The 16,015-nt window shown below is 40.7% G+C and overlaps 1 protein-coding gene across 2 annotated transcripts; it reads left to right on the forward strand.

Moving 5' to 3' along the window:
- The first annotated feature begins 9,917 nt into the window (after positions 1–9,917).
- On the forward strand, positions 9,918–15,614 carry C3H3orf62 (chromosome 3 C3orf62 homolog). 2 transcript variants are annotated; one of them, XM_077326082.1, is made up of 4 exons: positions 9,918–10,552; positions 11,526–11,889; positions 13,163–13,254; positions 15,238–15,614. In XM_077326082.1, exons 2-4 carry the CDS (start codon positions 11,531–11,533, stop codon positions 15,483–15,485), a joined length of 699 nt encoding a protein of 232 aa, XP_077182197.1. In that variant the 5' UTR covers positions 9,918–10,552; positions 11,526–11,530; the 3' UTR covers positions 15,486–15,614. The 2 variants fall into 2 exon arrangements, with proteins under 2 accessions (XP_077182197.1, XP_077182198.1); XM_077326083.1 differs by having other exon boundaries at positions 9,919–10,378.
- The last annotated feature ends 401 nt before the right edge of the window (positions 15,615–16,015 follow it).

Genomic DNA, 16,015 nt, shown 5'->3' on the forward strand with positions numbered 1-16,015 from the left:
AAGACCAAAACCCACAGGAATCTCAATAATCCCTGACATTTCCAAAATGCTTCAGTATAAGCTGCTGAAAGATATAAAAGAATTGCCTCTACCCATTTGTAACTGGAGATCATTTAGTAGCATAAATCACTCTTTTGATTGCAAGATTGGACCTGAAGCCAAGTTGAAATGTATCAAAGGTTAATTATCTGGGTGTGATGTAATTTATATATTTTAATGTTATTTTGACAAGCGATGACTGGATCTTATTTGCTATGGTATGAAAATTTGTTTCTTGTTCACCTTTGCCATCTTGACACTGTTAATTAAAACGCAGCATATAAATAATTCAGTAGAATCAGTACTATCTGAAGTAGTTTTATATATATCTACACATGCACATACATAGCTGTTTTGATTCTTCCTCAAACTCAGCTTTTTGCCTAAAAACACAGAAACAGTTGAATGGGGCCATAAGGTCATGTAATCCAACCCACTGCTGAATGCAAGATTAGCCTAAAGCATTCATGATAATCTGCTTAAAGACTGCCTGTCATTTTTGCGGACAACACATGGATTTCTCCAAATTGCACTAAGGCACTTTCAGGATAAGAAAATGGCTGGGAGAAGGAATCAAAGGAATTGCAGTCATTATTTTAATAGGGACAGATAAGTAGGAGCAGAGATTCCACAGCTCATGTTTACAGGTGACACAGGTTGGGGACCCAGATATGCGACCTGGTAAGGGCTACTTTTGAGCCCATGTTGATTTCAAAGCCCTCTGATATGAAAGCTATTGAGACTACAATACAGTCACTAATAGGTTCTACCCCTAAGAAGCAGGCACAGATGTGTGCTTAGACCTGAATAATTAGACAACAAAAAATGACATTTTCTAATCCACACAATAGACTAAAATGGGTAGCCATGTTGGTCTGAAGTAGCACAATAAAATCAGAGTCCACTAGCACCTTTAAGACCAACAAAGATGTATTCTATGAACTAACATCATGATAGTGGGAATATAATGCAAAAATTAATTCTGTTAAATTAGTAAATTGTGTCACACATCCAAATACAGCAATATGATAATTCTTTGCCAAAACAGCTAATCAATCCCCTGGAATTCCATTGTTGTTCCTCTATATATTTATGAAACAGCCTAAGGGGTGGGACGTGTCCAGCTGTCCAAGTTGGAATAGGGCCAATCAGGGTGCAGCCAGCTTTGCCCTGATTGGCCCTGCCCCTGCAGCTCCCGCCCTCCATCCCTGGATTCTAGCCTCTTTGCTCTCAGATGCCTCAGTGCCTGGAGCCAGCAGCTGGTAAGGGGAGAGGCCTTGGGGAAAGGATCATGGTGGAGGGCTTGCTAACAAGGGCCTCTTGGCCTGCTAGGCTGGGCCTGCTGATGAGGGCCTCCCAGCCTGCTGATTGCTCGTTAAGGATTGCTAAGGAGCTCTGTCGGCCCTGCTAACGAGTTGGCCAGCCCCTGCCCGCCCCATTTGATCCGGTTGAAAGCTGCCGCCCAAAGCCACCTTAAGCTGCCTGGCCAGGAGCCAGAGGAGGGGACCCTTTCAAGGCCCATTCTTAGGAATGGGCTTGGAAGCTAGTTGGAAGCACCAGAGTTCAAAAGCCTCAATTCTTTGACGCTCGGCCTTCCTTATGGTCCAACTTTCGCAGCCATACATTGCAACTGGGAATACCATAGCCTTGACTAAACGCACTTTTGTTGGCAGGGTGATGTCTCTGCTTTTTAGGATGCTGTCTAGATTTGCCATAGCTTTCCTCCCCAGGAGCAAGCGTCTTTTAATTTCTTTGCTGCAGTCCCCATCTGCAGTGATCTTGGAGCCCAGGAAAATAAAATCTGTCACTATCTCCATTTCTTCCCCATCTATTTGCCAGGAATTGAGAGGGCCGGATGCCATGATCTTTGTTTTCTTGATGTTGAGTTTCAAGACAACTTTTGCACTCTCCTCCTTCACCCGCATCAACAGGCTCTTTAGTTCCTCTTCACTTTCTGCCATTAGAGTGGTATCATCTGCATATCTGAGGTTGTTGATATTTCTCCCTGCAAACTTGATCCCAATTTGTGACTCCTCTAATCCCGCCTTTCTCATGATGTGCTCCGCATACAAGTTAAATAGGCAAGGCGATGGTATACAGCCTTGCCGAACTCCTTTCTCAATTTTGAACCAATCAGTGATTCCATGTTCAGTTCTCACTGTTGCTTCTTGACCTGCATATAAGTTTCTCAAGAGACAAATAAGATGCTCTGGTATTCCCATCTCTTTAAGAACTTGCCACAATTTGTTGTGCTCCACACAATCAAAGGCTTTAGCATAGTCAATGAAGCAGAAGTAGATGTTCTTCTGGAACTCCCTAGCTTTCTCCATGATCCAGTGTGTGTTGGCAATTTGATCTCTAGTTCCTCTGCCTCTTCGAAATCCTGCCTGTACTTCTGGAAATTCTGGGTCCACATATTGCTGGAGCCTAGTTTGTAAAATTTTGAGCATAACTTTGCTAGCATGAGAAATGAGTGCAATGGTGTGGTAGTTTGAACATTCTTTGGCATTGCCCTTCTTTGGGATTGGAATGTAAACTGATCTTTTCCAATCCTGTGGCCATTGTTGAGTTTTCCAAATGTGCTGGCATATTGAGTGTAGCACTTTTACTGCATCGTCTTTTAAGATTTTGAATAGTTCAACTGGAATGCTGTCACCACCACTAGCTTTATTGTTGCTCAGACTTCGTAAGGCCCATTCCAGGATGTCTGGCTCCAGGTCAGTAACTACCCCATTGTGGTTATCATGGATCTTAAGCTCGCTCTTGTATAGTTCTTCTGTATAATTTTGCCACCTTTTTAAAAATCTCTTCTGCTTCTGTGAGGTCCCTACCATTTTGGTCCCTTATCTTTGCATGAAACATTCTCCTCATATCTCCAATGTTCTTGAAAAGATCTCTGGTCCTCCCCATTCTATTGTTTTCTTCTATTTGTTTGCACTGTTCATTTAAGAAGGCATTCTTATCTCTTCTAGCTTTTATCTGGAATTCTGCATTCAATTGGGTGTATCTTTCTCTTTCTCCCTTGCCTTTCACTTCCCTCTCCTTAGCTATATGTAAAGCTTCCTCAGACAGCCATTTTGATTTCTTGCATTTCTTTTTCTTTGGGATGGTTTTAGTTGCTATCTCTTGTACAATGTTGCGAACCTCCGTCCATAGTTCTTCAGGCACTCTGTCTATCAGATCTAATTTCTTAAATCTATTTGTCACCTCTACCATATATTCGTCAGGGATATGATTTAGTTCATACCTGAGTGGCCTAGTGCTTTCCCCTACTTTCTTCAATTTAAGCCTAAATTTTGCAACAAGAAGCTGATGATCTGAACCACAATCAGCTCCTGGTCTTGTTTTTACTGACCGTAGAGAACTTCTCCATCTTTGGCTCCAGAGCACATAGTCAATCTGATTTCTGTGTTGACCGTCTGGTGGTGTCCATGTGTAGAGTCATCTCTTGGGTTGTTGGAAAAGAATGTTTGCTTTGACCATTGTATTCTCTTGACAAAATTCTACCAGCCTGTGCCCTGCTTCATTTTGTACTCCAAGGCCAAACTTGCCTGTTATCCCGGTTATCTTTTGGCTTCCTACTTTAGCATTCCAATCCCCCATGATGATAAGCACATCATTTTTTGGCATTGCTTCTAGAAGGTGTTGTAGGGCTTCATAGAACTGGTCAACTTCATCCTCTTCAGCAGCAGTGATTGGGGCATAGACCTGGATTACTTTGATGGTGAATGGTTTGCCTTGGATTCGAACTGAGATCATTCTGTCATTTTGGGGATTGTATCCCAAGACTGCTTTTCCTACTCTCTTATTGATTATGAAGGCTACTCCATTTCTTCTGCGAGATTCTTGTCCACAGTAGTATACCTGATGGTCATCTGAATTAAATTCACCCATTCCTGTCCATTTTAGTTCATTGATTCCTAAAATGTCGATATTCAGTCTTGTCATATCTTGTTTAACCACGTCCAGCTTGCCTTGATTCATGGATCTGACGTTCCAGGTTCCTATGGAATAAAAATCTTTACAGTATCGGACTGTCTTTTTGCCACCAGTTACTTCTACAACTGAGCGTCCTTTTGGCTTTGGCCCAGTCGCTTCATTCATTCTGGCGCTACTCGTACTAGCTGTCTGCTCATCCCCAGTAGCATATTGGACACCTTCCGACCTGAGGGGCTCATCTTCCGGCGTCATATCGTTTTGCCTTTTGAACTTGTCCATTGGGTTTTCATGGCAAAGATACTGGAGTCGTTTGCCATTTCCTTCTCCAGTGGATCATCTTTTGTCAGAGCTCTCAGCTATGACCTGTCCGTCTTGGGTGGCCCTGCACGGCATAACTCATAGCTTCACTGAGCTACGCAAGCCCCCTTGCCACGGCAAGGCAGCGATCCTTGAAGGGGGTGGAAGCTAGTAGGAGAAATAAAATTGTCTGTCAGTGATCAAAGGTGCTCCCACCTCACCATATGCTGCTGTCCCCATCTGTCTCCATACAAATGTGAAACATTCCTGCCAGTGAATTTCTATGCTGGCAACATCTCATCCCAAGACCAGGGAGTAAACTCAAAATCCCATTACATATCCCTACCATTACCTTACAGTCACATTGTCACAAATAAAATAAATTGTGAGGAATGTGGATACACGAGTTAAACAAGGTTAGCATGCATAGTGAGATAAAAAACCTATGTCCTTGTTGAGTCCAGGGTATATCATACATACAACATCCTTAATACTCTTACCTTTAGAACTGGTTAAGTGGGGAATCTGCAAGGGCTTGTATGGGATTCTAATTTTCTCTCTCCCCCATTATTACCTCTTTCATTTCCCTGGATGACCTTGTAGCCTCTCCCCCTTGTCTTGTTTCTTTCTCTCTTCACTCACCAACCAACCAACTTTTCTTTGCTTCAGGTAGGGCCTGGAGTTCTCCCAAAGCATCTGATCTACAGACCATGGTGATCCCCAAGAGAAAATGGAAGCTTCAGAGGGTAGACTCTGTAACATCGCATCCTTGCTGAATTTCTTCCACTCCCAAACTCTTTCTAGGCAATGTCCACAAAATTTCATAGGTTTCGGACCTTACCTCCCCCTTGTGTTAATTTTTCCCTATCTCCCTATCACTAGCAGCGTGTACTCAGGAAATCTAAAACCAGTTGCATGGACATTCTCTATCCTCACAACACTATGACTTAGGTTAGGTTGAGAATATGTAACTAACCCAAGGTCATCTGGTAAGCTTCCACAGCAAAGAGGGGACTTAAAACTTTGTCTACTGGATACAGGTGCTAGGTCTTCTGCTATGATGTGAGACTTTGCACCACTACTGTCAGATGGCAAGACAGCAGTTAACTTAAAGATATCTTTAGTCTGACACCATAAATTAATTTGCAATAACAATCAGACCTAAAGTCATATTGATCTAAGAGATAATGCCATGTTGATCTAGGTATCAGATTCAGATTCAGAGTACCTTTATTGGCATAAAATTGCAAAGCATAAAACAAAAATTTCAAACAGTTCCAGATGTAAAATCTATCGTAAAAGATTTTCATTTAAAATTGCCAGCAAAAACTTTGCTACTTTTATAATAATTGCTGAGTCCCTCACATTTAGTATAATTTTAATCCAGTGTTTCTCATTAACGCAACTGAATTTCAATTTCTTCAGATAATTAGCTAATGGGCGACGATATACATCAAACTTAAGACACACCAGAAGTATATGGTACAATGTGTCAGGGACACGACATCCATGTAAACAGTATCTCTCCTGAGGAGGGATCTTCAAAAATCTACTTCGGGTGACATTTGAGGGAAAGATGTTTAAGCAAGCTACTAAAAATGCTCTTGTTAACTGGTGTGTCTCCAAAATTTGGAGATACATGGGCATGGATTTGTAAGATAAGGGAATATCCCAGAAGCGGGGAGAACGTACACTGTTGTTAGAGGAGCCCAGAATCTGGGTATCCTGATCTAGTCTCTGTGATATTAGTTTTAATATCGTCCTTTCATCTTGCATGCTAAGGGATGAGATGTCCAGACCCATAATTTGAAGTTTCTTTGACATTTTGCCCAGCCAGCTGAAAGAATAAGGGTCACTCAAAAGGTTAATTAACAAACTACCCGTTTGGGCATGGAAATGAATTTTTAACCAGTATTTAAAGGACTGAGACCAAGCCCGGGCTTCTAGACTCTGTTGGCCAAGTTCTGCGACATGTATATGATTGGCCACACAGTTTGGGACTCCTAGCAAATTTCTGAAAAAGAAAGATTGGATGTTCTCTAATTTATTATTAAATGCATCCATCCATATTGGGATTCCATAAAGAATCTGAGGAATTATTTTGGCATTGTAGATTTTAATGGCTGCTTGAAGGTTTTTGTTGCCTTTTTGATGATAAAACGTGGCTAAAAGGGACAACTGTCCTTTTGCAGATTTGATTATTTTTTCTCTATGGTTGACCCAACTGTTATTATAAGTAAAGTTTATGCCTAAATACTTGTAATGATTGACCTGTTCTATATGTTTACCCAGAGAATGAGGTGGCTGGATGGAGTCACTGAAGCAGTAGGTGCAAACTTAAATGGACTCCGGGGAATGGTAGAGGACAGGAAGGCCTGGAGGATCATTGTCCATGGGGTCGCGATGGGTCGGACACGACTTCGCACATAACAATAACAATATGTTTACCATTTATGATCCAGGGAAACTTATATCGGGTCTTTGCAAATACCATGATCTTCATTTTTTCAAAGTTTATTTTTAGTTGATTGTCACTACAGTAATCTCCGAATGACCAGAGATAGCGTATAAGGCCAACTCGAGTTCTAGATAAGATAACTGTATCATCCGCATATAAAAGAAGAGGAGTGGGTCTTTTGCCAAGAATGGGGGGATGACCATTAACTTTGTCAAAATAGAAGGGTAAGTCACTTAAGAAAAGGTTAAATAGCTGAGGGGCAAGGATGCAGCCTTGTTTCACTCCTATGTTTATTTGGATTTTTTGTGTTAAATTACCCTCAGCAGAATATTTGACTTGGCAGTGGTTGTTATGATGGAGCTGTTTTAATAGAAAGAGTAGACGCTGGTCTATGTCTAGATTGTTTAATTTTATCCAGAGTTTCTCTCTGGAAACTGAGTCAAAGGCTGCTTTTATATCAATAAAGGCAACAAATAATTTGCCCCTCTTAGGTTTGGTGTATTTCTGGCTTTAAAAAGCTAAAACAGTACAATGATCTAAGGTAGTGTATCCCTTCCTAAACCCTATTTGCTCTGGCCCTATGATGTAATTGTTGGATGTCCAGTTTATAAGTTTAGTGGCCAGATATTTTGCAAAGAGCTTACCAACGGCTGACAATAAACTGATGGGTCGGTAGTTACTCGGAAGGTCAATTTTTCCTTTTTTATATATTGGGGTTATGATGGAATTTAGCCATGAATCAGGGATTAGTTCTGTTTGGTTGATTTTTGTAAACAGATGTGCTAGAGGCACAGCCCACCAGTCAGCATAATGAATAATCGTCTGGAGGGATCCCATCTGGCCCGGGTGACTTATGAGGTTTTAGAGATTTTATCAGTTCAGAAATCTCAGCAGGTTCAACGTTTAACCAACAGGGAAGGGAAGAGGATTGTCCAGTGAACAGTTGAGGGTCTAGTGAAGACGGTAATGTGAACAATGTGGAAAAATGGTCCATCCATTTGGAAGCTGGAATAGGACATATAGTTTATTTGACTTGTTTGTTAAGGCATTGGTCACAGTTCTCCAGAATATCCGGTTATCAGATGATTTAGTGCTTTGTTTAATGATTCCCAGTTTCTGTTGTGGAACTCAGATTTTTTTTTAGCAACAAGAGACTGGTATTTGGCTTTAGCTCTGAGATAGTGGGATTGGTTATCGAGAGATCTTGATTTATTGAATAGCCTGCAATAGTGCCTTAATAGTTTCTTTTCCAATAAGCATTCTTTATCAAACCAAGTAGGGGTTGGGATGTTATTATTAGGAGGTTTTGATAGGTGATAAAAAAGCCCAATTACTGACTCATAGTGTTTCAAAGTAGAGTTAATGGAGTCTGCTGTAAGGAGCTTATGTCTCAAATCTTGCATTTTGGGGGAATTTATCACTTGCTCAATCTGAGGGACCAAGAATGGAGCCCAAGTTAATTTTCTAAAATTCAGGAGATGGTCTAAAGTTACAGAGTCTACCTTTGAACAGGAGTCCATCAAGTCTATCTTAACTGAGAGAATTAGAGGCATGTGGTTACTTTCTGTTCGACTGCCAACTACAAAGTTGCTGATCCGACTAACAAGGGACCAGGAGACACAAACGAAATTGATTATGCTATTACCTCTAATCAAAAGATGAGCATACTCATTTGAGTTTGGGAATCTAGGTATCTTGACATTCCTAGAGCAGTATGAATTCACCTCCAGGTTTTCCACACCCCTACCTCATCTCTTACCAGCCACCAGCCATTAGCTGGCAAACCTACTCTCATATCCTGTGCTGAAACCCTAACCACCTCACATTACTAGCTTTCATTGGGTGGTTACTTTTCCCAGTCCTCAGTGTTTCATGGTAGTTGGTGGTGATTGCTGGCAGGCCTGGTTCCAGAAATTCCTCTCTCATAGGTCAAAACAGCCTTTGAAAGGGCCTGCCCCTTACTGACAAAAATCAAGGCTTGAAGACTGGCAATACTGTGGGTGCCAAACAAATCCACAGTGGACATTGAAAGATTGTTAATTTCATAAAGCTTTAGGCACCCCTCCCCCTCCCCCCCATTTCTGTAAACCTGGGTATTGTTTTCAAGTTGGTAAAAAGATCCATGGTTCCAGTCTCTGGATTTCAGTATAGATTTGGCCATATTGAACATCAGATACATTAATTAATTTAGTAATTTGGCCCTTCAGGGTTTTTTTCTGGTAGGGGAGTCAAGCAACTGAAGAGTAAGTACCCTGAAAATAGTTTTATTTTTTACATTATGCCTGTAATCACCACTTTGCAACTTATCGGGAAGCAGTAAGAATAAATGACACGAGGCGAGGGTCTGTGCGAAAAGGCCTCTAGATCAGAAGGCACTGCTTTATTTATTACCTCCCCCACCAAGTGAGACGAAGGAGCTTCCTGGAGGCATCGTGAGCTTTCAGGACTGGTTTAGGTTACATTTCAAGCCAAATAAGGAAATAGGTCAAAAAGGTAGTCTCTGCAGGCTGTGGTCAGATGGAGAAGTTTTAGCTAACCAGGAGTGTGGTTTGCCAACACTCTCATCTAAAACTCCTACAACAACTCAGACATCTCTTTTCAGTTTATGTATGGCACAATGTGTCTACTTCTCTGTTCATTTTGTGGTAAGAAATCTGAGGCAAAGACCAAGCAAAGGAAATATCTTAGTTAAATTATCTGGACATTTTCCTAGAGAAGAAACAAGGTTTATTATTCATCAGTGTGTTTGAGAATAATTTCTGTGTATGTTTTTATATTAGCTCTTCTCCCACAGTATGTGGTTCTTTTTGTGTAGCTGGCCTTCCAAATAGTTGCATGTGATATCTCTCCCTCTTTCTTCTGTTCAAATGGCAACGTTCATAATCAAATATTTAAAAATTTTCCTCAATCCACAAGTTGATCTTAATTCTTAGGGCTCTGCAAAATTGTTAGTTTGCATGACTCTGCACAGAGGTAGCCTAACACAGGGCTCTCCAACTCTCTTTTCAAGTGTTGTGGTGTATAACTACTTTGGAAGCATACAGATATTGCTAAATGTCTTGCTTAGCCATAAACTTGCTGGTCACATTGGCTGAAAATTTTCCACTTCAAATTCCTATCTGTAAAAAAATGGTAGATATGATTAATGACTTACCATAGTAAACTTTATCTTCTGCTGTATTTCAAAGTAGAAATATAGTAAACAAATCTTTCCTAAGTATATGAGGGAATCCTAGTGAAAAGGACAGAATGGGATTAATTAAGGAGAGTTCAGAGTTAGGAGACAGAGAACTGGCTATGTAATAAAGACTAAGCACACTGTTCTTGGTGGGGGATGTTAAAGATCACAAGGTCCCAGGTGGAAGGAGGATGATTAATAAGGATCATTTATTCAAAGTTAATTAAAATTTTGATTGCTCCTTATTCTATTGGCTGAAATGCACTGAGCACTGAGAAAGTTCTAGCAGAGGCAAAGGTTCCGTGACAGTTGAAACTTTCACCCAGGGTGGGGAGGGTGTGTGTGAGATGAGACCAGCCTGTCAATTGAGAACCAGTAGATCAAGCTGATGACCTTTTTTCTAATCAAAAGTTTTTGAGAAATTGCTGTTTTATTCTTGTCTTGATGTTGGGACAACTCAATAAAAGGTGAAACATTAAAACTTGATTTGGCTAGATGGCTTCATGTGCTAGAAAGGGCACGTATTCAAAAGATCACTTAACATGGATTCATGGACCCATAACACTTGATAACACCACCAAGTGATAGTCCATTCAGGCGGTTTAGAGAGCTATCCTCTCATTGCATACTTCTAGAGACAGGTGAGAATCTCTTATCTGCTTAGTAGCTGTGAGTGGCCAGTAGTTTATCTGAAGTGATTTACAGGGGCTTAAAATTTAGCTGATGTAGGCCATAGTATCGGGGTTCAGGTTGGGCAAGAGATCCCTCAGGAAGTACTGAAGGTAAAAATCAATACTAAATATGGATAAACCATAGATGGATGTACAGCAAGCAACATGGTGTCAGTATCTTCAATATCTACCATTAATAGCCTAACAATGTAATTAAATAGTTTAGGGATTATTTCCCCCCTACTCTTCATCCCAACAAAGGCTAATGTGTGGGCCTTTCTCAATTTTATCATCACAGCTGTCATGAACAAGGTTCTAATGACATCTAGTGACTACCCAATGTTTTCATGGTTAAGGAGCACTTTGAATCCATGCTTTTTTAGTTTGTCCAGTGCCCCATACACCATACGACATGTCTGTTCTACAGGAGTGTGCAAAATAGGTGTATGCTATGAGAAATAGTTGAATGCTGGCATGTAAATGTCAAATTTATACTGCTTTTTAATTGAAATATGACAAATCTTAGGACGGGGATGACTAAACAGTATCAGAAGGGAATGGTAGCTTTGTTATTAACTTTAACTATTTGTACATTTGCTCCACCTACATAATTTCTTATCCCTGTTCAGTTGTTCCATTTATTGTGTTCCTGCCTTGTGATATGTAGTTGCCATTTTGCGTTAACAGGGCAATGGCCATATTTTCAAACTTCAGTATAAGCAAATATGTACCTGCAACAAACATAATTGATGACCATCAATGCTTCAAAGCTGAGAAATATGCACATCACCCTATTTATAAAAATGATAACAGCACATATTGGGAAGGATACTGGTAGACTGCTGTCTTGGCATGTGAGGTAGTATTTAAAAAAAACAAAAGAACTGAAAAGGGCTCTTCTGTAATAAAAAAAACCTGGATAATGAGAGTTTTCCCGTTTCAGGTGAGATGTCTGAAAAGCTAAGCAGATGCCGGAAGGAGCTAACAGCAGCTATTGACAGAGCATTAGAAGATCTCTCAATTCCTCTACATCACTCCTCAGATAGTACCACCAACCTGGACTTTGACTTGCTGACAGTGGAATCCTTAATGGCTTCCAATGAAGATCAAGTTAGTCACAAGGGACAACCTATTGCATGTTTCCCTCAACAGCCTTTACCAGATTCTTCTGTTCCAGAAAAAGAGAATCCTCTCAAGCCAAATTTTACTGTACTGATTACTCCTTCAAAACGGGAGCCATTGATAAGCAAAGAAAATACATGTCTACACTCTCCACTTCTCATGACTGACAGGCAGTTTTTCATTGGGTATGCTGTACCTGTCACAGGTGTAATTTTCTGTTGTAATTAACTTGTTTGCAACAGTAGTTTGTCTGGTTCAACAGTAGTTCACCTGGCTTTTTCCTAATCTAAGGGGATGACTCAAGAAGAAGAAGAAGAGTTGGTTCTTATATGCCGTTTTTCTCTACCCGAAGGAGTCTCAAAGCGGCTTACAGTCACCTTCCCTTTCCTCTCCCCACAACAGACACCCTGTGGGGTGGGTGAGGCTGAGAGAGCTCTGATATTATCAGTGCTGTGGCAAACCCAAGGTCACCCAGCTGGCTGCAGGTGGGGGAGCGCGGAATCAAACCCGGCTCACCAGATTAGAAGTCTGCACTCCTAACCACTACACAAAGCTGCCTCTCAAGGCATTTTGGTATTGGAAGAAGAAAATTGACATGATGCTCCCAAAGATAAAACTATAATAACAAATGAGGAGTAGTCTTTCAAAAGTGTCCACAATATGCCACTTGAGATGGCTACTACTGAGATGCAGAGGTATGGGCATTTCTGAGACAATTCAACTTCATGCTGTACTCTACTTGGTCTCACCCTGTAAATCTCTCCCACTTGCCACTCTGTACTTGCTGTTTTCATAGCTACTGTGTGCCGACTGCCCTTTCAGGCCTTGCTGAAATGCCCAAGTGACTGTCGGTAGATGGACAGGATCAGGCCTTTATAGGAAGCTGATACACAGGTATAATGATGGAACGTTTCCTTCAAAGCTCAAGTGGCAGTTGTGACTGTTGAGACTAGTGATGAGGTGAATCTAAGCAGCCAGAAAACTTTTTCCATATGTTTATCACAGCTATTTCCTGTAGGTCATGCTGCAGCCTTGCTATTAGGCACAGTGTGAACAACATGGGGTTTCCAAGTAAGATGACAAAGTCATTGTATATCTGATTAATATAAGGTGCCATTTTTATTAGTTTGCATCATATACCAAACACTTGGGCTTGCTCTCATGCATCTCTCTATTTTGTAACCTTGACTACATAAGCCATACAGTTCTTATTGCTTGGATGTTATTTTTTCCTAATACCTGCCCAAGAACAGCAAAGACCAGTCTCTTCTGTAGTTGCTAGCCACTGTAGACTGCTTCCTACACTGCCAATTCAGTGGGTGCAAGGAGACACATTTTAATATAGTAATGGCCACATCAATACATATATTCGATTCCTCTCCCTTTTGAGAATACTGCTGGGAAAGAGGGCTCTGTCCTTTTCAGTTACAAAGGACTCTTGTTTGTTGTGTATTTCAGAAAAACGGATGAAAGGCCAGCAAAGCCAGACACAAGTGTAACTGCCACTGATATCCCTCTAGGGTGTCTGAAAGATCTTGCAGATATGGATGGTGAGTGAGGTTTGCTCTGTTCTGAGGACAAGGCAGACTGTCTATATTTTATTTATGATGGGCATGAGAGCGCCATACAATTTCTCACACCCATACTTTAAGAACATGCATAACAGATCACTATCAAAAGGCTCTGGAAAGTAGGAATGCTTTATGTTACCAACACCTACCAAAATCCTTATTAATACTAAGCATTATGGAATGGAATGAGCAGCCCAGGTGAAATGGGAGGTAAGTTCCCAACTATGTGCATCAGAAACTGTTTGGTTCAAGTCCTGGCAAGGGTAGACTGCTTCAAGTTAAACCAGGATTCAATTACTATGTTTTATTTATTTACAATAGTTCTAGCTTGCTTTTCTATTGTATATTCAATAGAAAATCTTTCCTCCCTGGAAGGTCTTTGATATAACTTGATGGATTGTGGGACAGTTGTTTGTTGTTTTTAGCATACTTGCTTTTACTGTTATTTATTTTAAATTGCTCTAATGTTGTTGTAAAATTTTTATATTATTGTTAGTCACTTTGAGGGTATTTTAGCTGAAAGGCAGCATACAAAAACACTGACATAGAATAAATTCCAGCTGAGCAACAATTCTACTTGCAGCTGAGCTCCATGGTTTTTGACTTCTTAACCAGGAAACTATTTTCAGCCCTCAGGGGGTGAAATAATTTATCCCTAAGAAATTAAGTATGCCTTCTGTTCAAGATTTTCAGCTTTTGGTGGACTTCATCATGGACAACCTATAGAAGCAATAATCTGAAATACTTGATTTGCTAGATAAAATTTTTACAATGACTCCTTGGGACTTTATCAGCCTTTGCATCGGGTGTTGGTCAAATTTAAATGCAAAGAACTGATGGATGGATGTTCATTTCATACTGTTGTTAACACAATAAGAATTTAGTATGAATTGAGCTTGCACGCCATTTTTAATGGGCTGGATTCAAGTTCTTTGAACAGAGGCCATTTGCAGAAGTGAATCTTTTCTGCCCTCCTCGTGCCTAAGTAATTTTGGCAGGAAATAATGGCCAGAATTGCAGAAAAGGCCAACCAGCCACCTCTTTTAGAGATAGGTTCCATACAGATTCATGCTATAGGCTCCAGATCTAGCATCCATTGTTCAGAATACTTCATTTTCACTAAGCGGCTGGTAGCGATAAATCTTAGCTGAAACCATTTGTGGGGTGCCACATGGCTCAGTGGTAGAATATCTGCTTGAGTGCAGAACGTTCAACCTCTAGTTTGAAGGACCAGGCCCTGGTGATGTGAACGTTCTTTCCCCAAGACTCTGGAGAGTTGCTGCCTGTCAGAGTGGACAAGGTTGGCCTTGACAGACCAAGGAAATGGCTTGCCATGTATTCAAAAGAATAGCTCCCACTGATATTTTTAAAAGGTGTTGGATTTAGATTAAACAATTTTCTCTGCAGACTAAACTGACCCCCAACATCCATTAGGGTCCCCTATTTGAGAGCCAGAGTGGTGTAGTGGTTAAGAGCGGCAGACTCTAATCTGGAGAAGTGGGTGTAATTCCCCACTCCATATGCAGTTCTTAGAGCAGTTCTCACAAAGCAGTTCTTTTAGAGCACTCTCAGGACCACCTACCTCATGGGGAATCTGTTGTGGAGAGAGGAAGGGAAAACTGTATGCTGCTTTGGGAGTCCTTTGGGTAGTGAAGAACAGGGTATTAAAAAACAGTTCTATCCTCCATTAGTAGCATTCTACGGATGGCCATGGTTGGAGGGAAACAGCAAGGAAGTGCATTCTGCCATTGGAAAATTTACTTTGGATCCAATTCAAGGTACTAGCTATTAGAACTGACCATGGAAAGTTATGGGTTCTCCATTAACACGGCTGGAAAATCCAATATTCATTAGCTGAATGAAACTTAATAGGCTGCTTTTATTAGAAACTGGAAGTAATGTTTCAATCAACCTATTGAAGAAGAATTGAGATTTATTGCATTTTTTCTCTTTTCACTGAAGGAATTGCAGCTGTTTGCTCAGCGGAAAAGTTGCAAAAGAGGCCAGACTTCGATGACCTGCAGCAAAGCAGCAGCAGACTCTCAAGAGAACTATTGCCTCCAGATGAGGCTTTAGTCTTTGGCCAGGAAACGAGGAGCAGTTTCAGAAGAATCCTGGAGAACAGCCCAGAGGATGAAGAGATAATTGAAACACTGCTAGATATGGAAGAGGATTATAGCCTGAACAGCTCCATCCTGCACCAGCCCTAGGTAAGCTGGTGCAAGATGTGAACTATTTTAAAAATCTGATTATAAACAGTACTTCTGAACCATGGAAACTTTGGGAAACTCCTCTGTTTAGGGCAAGTCATACTATTAAAATAATCCATTTAAAATTTTTGCATGAAATCATGTATTTTTCCTATACGCTACCAATGAATAGCATCGGTTAAGTGTTGTCTCTTGACTGTGATTCAAAACATGGAATACAACTAGGAGTCTGATAGTAAGCAACTGCCTATACCATTAAGGATTTTCACAAAGCCATGGATATTTAGTTCTCATTAGAGGAGAGAAATAACATTGTAGCAGAAAGGAACATATAGGCAGGAGTCAAGAGCAATTACAGCATTTCAGTGCAGACCTGATCCTGCTTATGCTCCTGAAAAAGCCACTCCTGAGGATCTGAGTACCCTTAAGGTGAGCACTCCCTCTCTTTCATGTAAATGCAAGTACTTATCCAAGAGCAAGAATTACATATTATATTAAGAGGCAGGACCAGTGAGAAGCATCTTGAAACC

The sequence above is a fragment of the Paroedura picta genome, chromosome 3 (assembly GCF_049243985.1).
Source record: "Paroedura picta isolate Pp20150507F chromosome 3, Ppicta_v3.0, whole genome shotgun sequence".
NCBI lineage: Eukaryota > Metazoa > Chordata > Lepidosauria > Squamata > Gekkonidae > Paroedura > Paroedura picta.

Coding starts and splice junctions, on each gene's coding strand:
- C3H3orf62 (XM_077326082.1), top strand. CDS start 11,531: ATGTCTGAAAAGCTAAGCAGATGCCGGAAGGAGCTAACAGCAGCTATT. Junction 11,890..13,162: donor GACAGGCAGTTTTTCATTGG/GTATGCTGTACC, acceptor TGTGTATTTCAG/AAAAACGGATGAAAGGCCAG. Junction 13,255..15,237: donor AGATCTTGCAGATATGGATG/GTGAGTGAGGTT, acceptor TTTTCACTGAAG/GAATTGCAGCTGTTTGCTCA.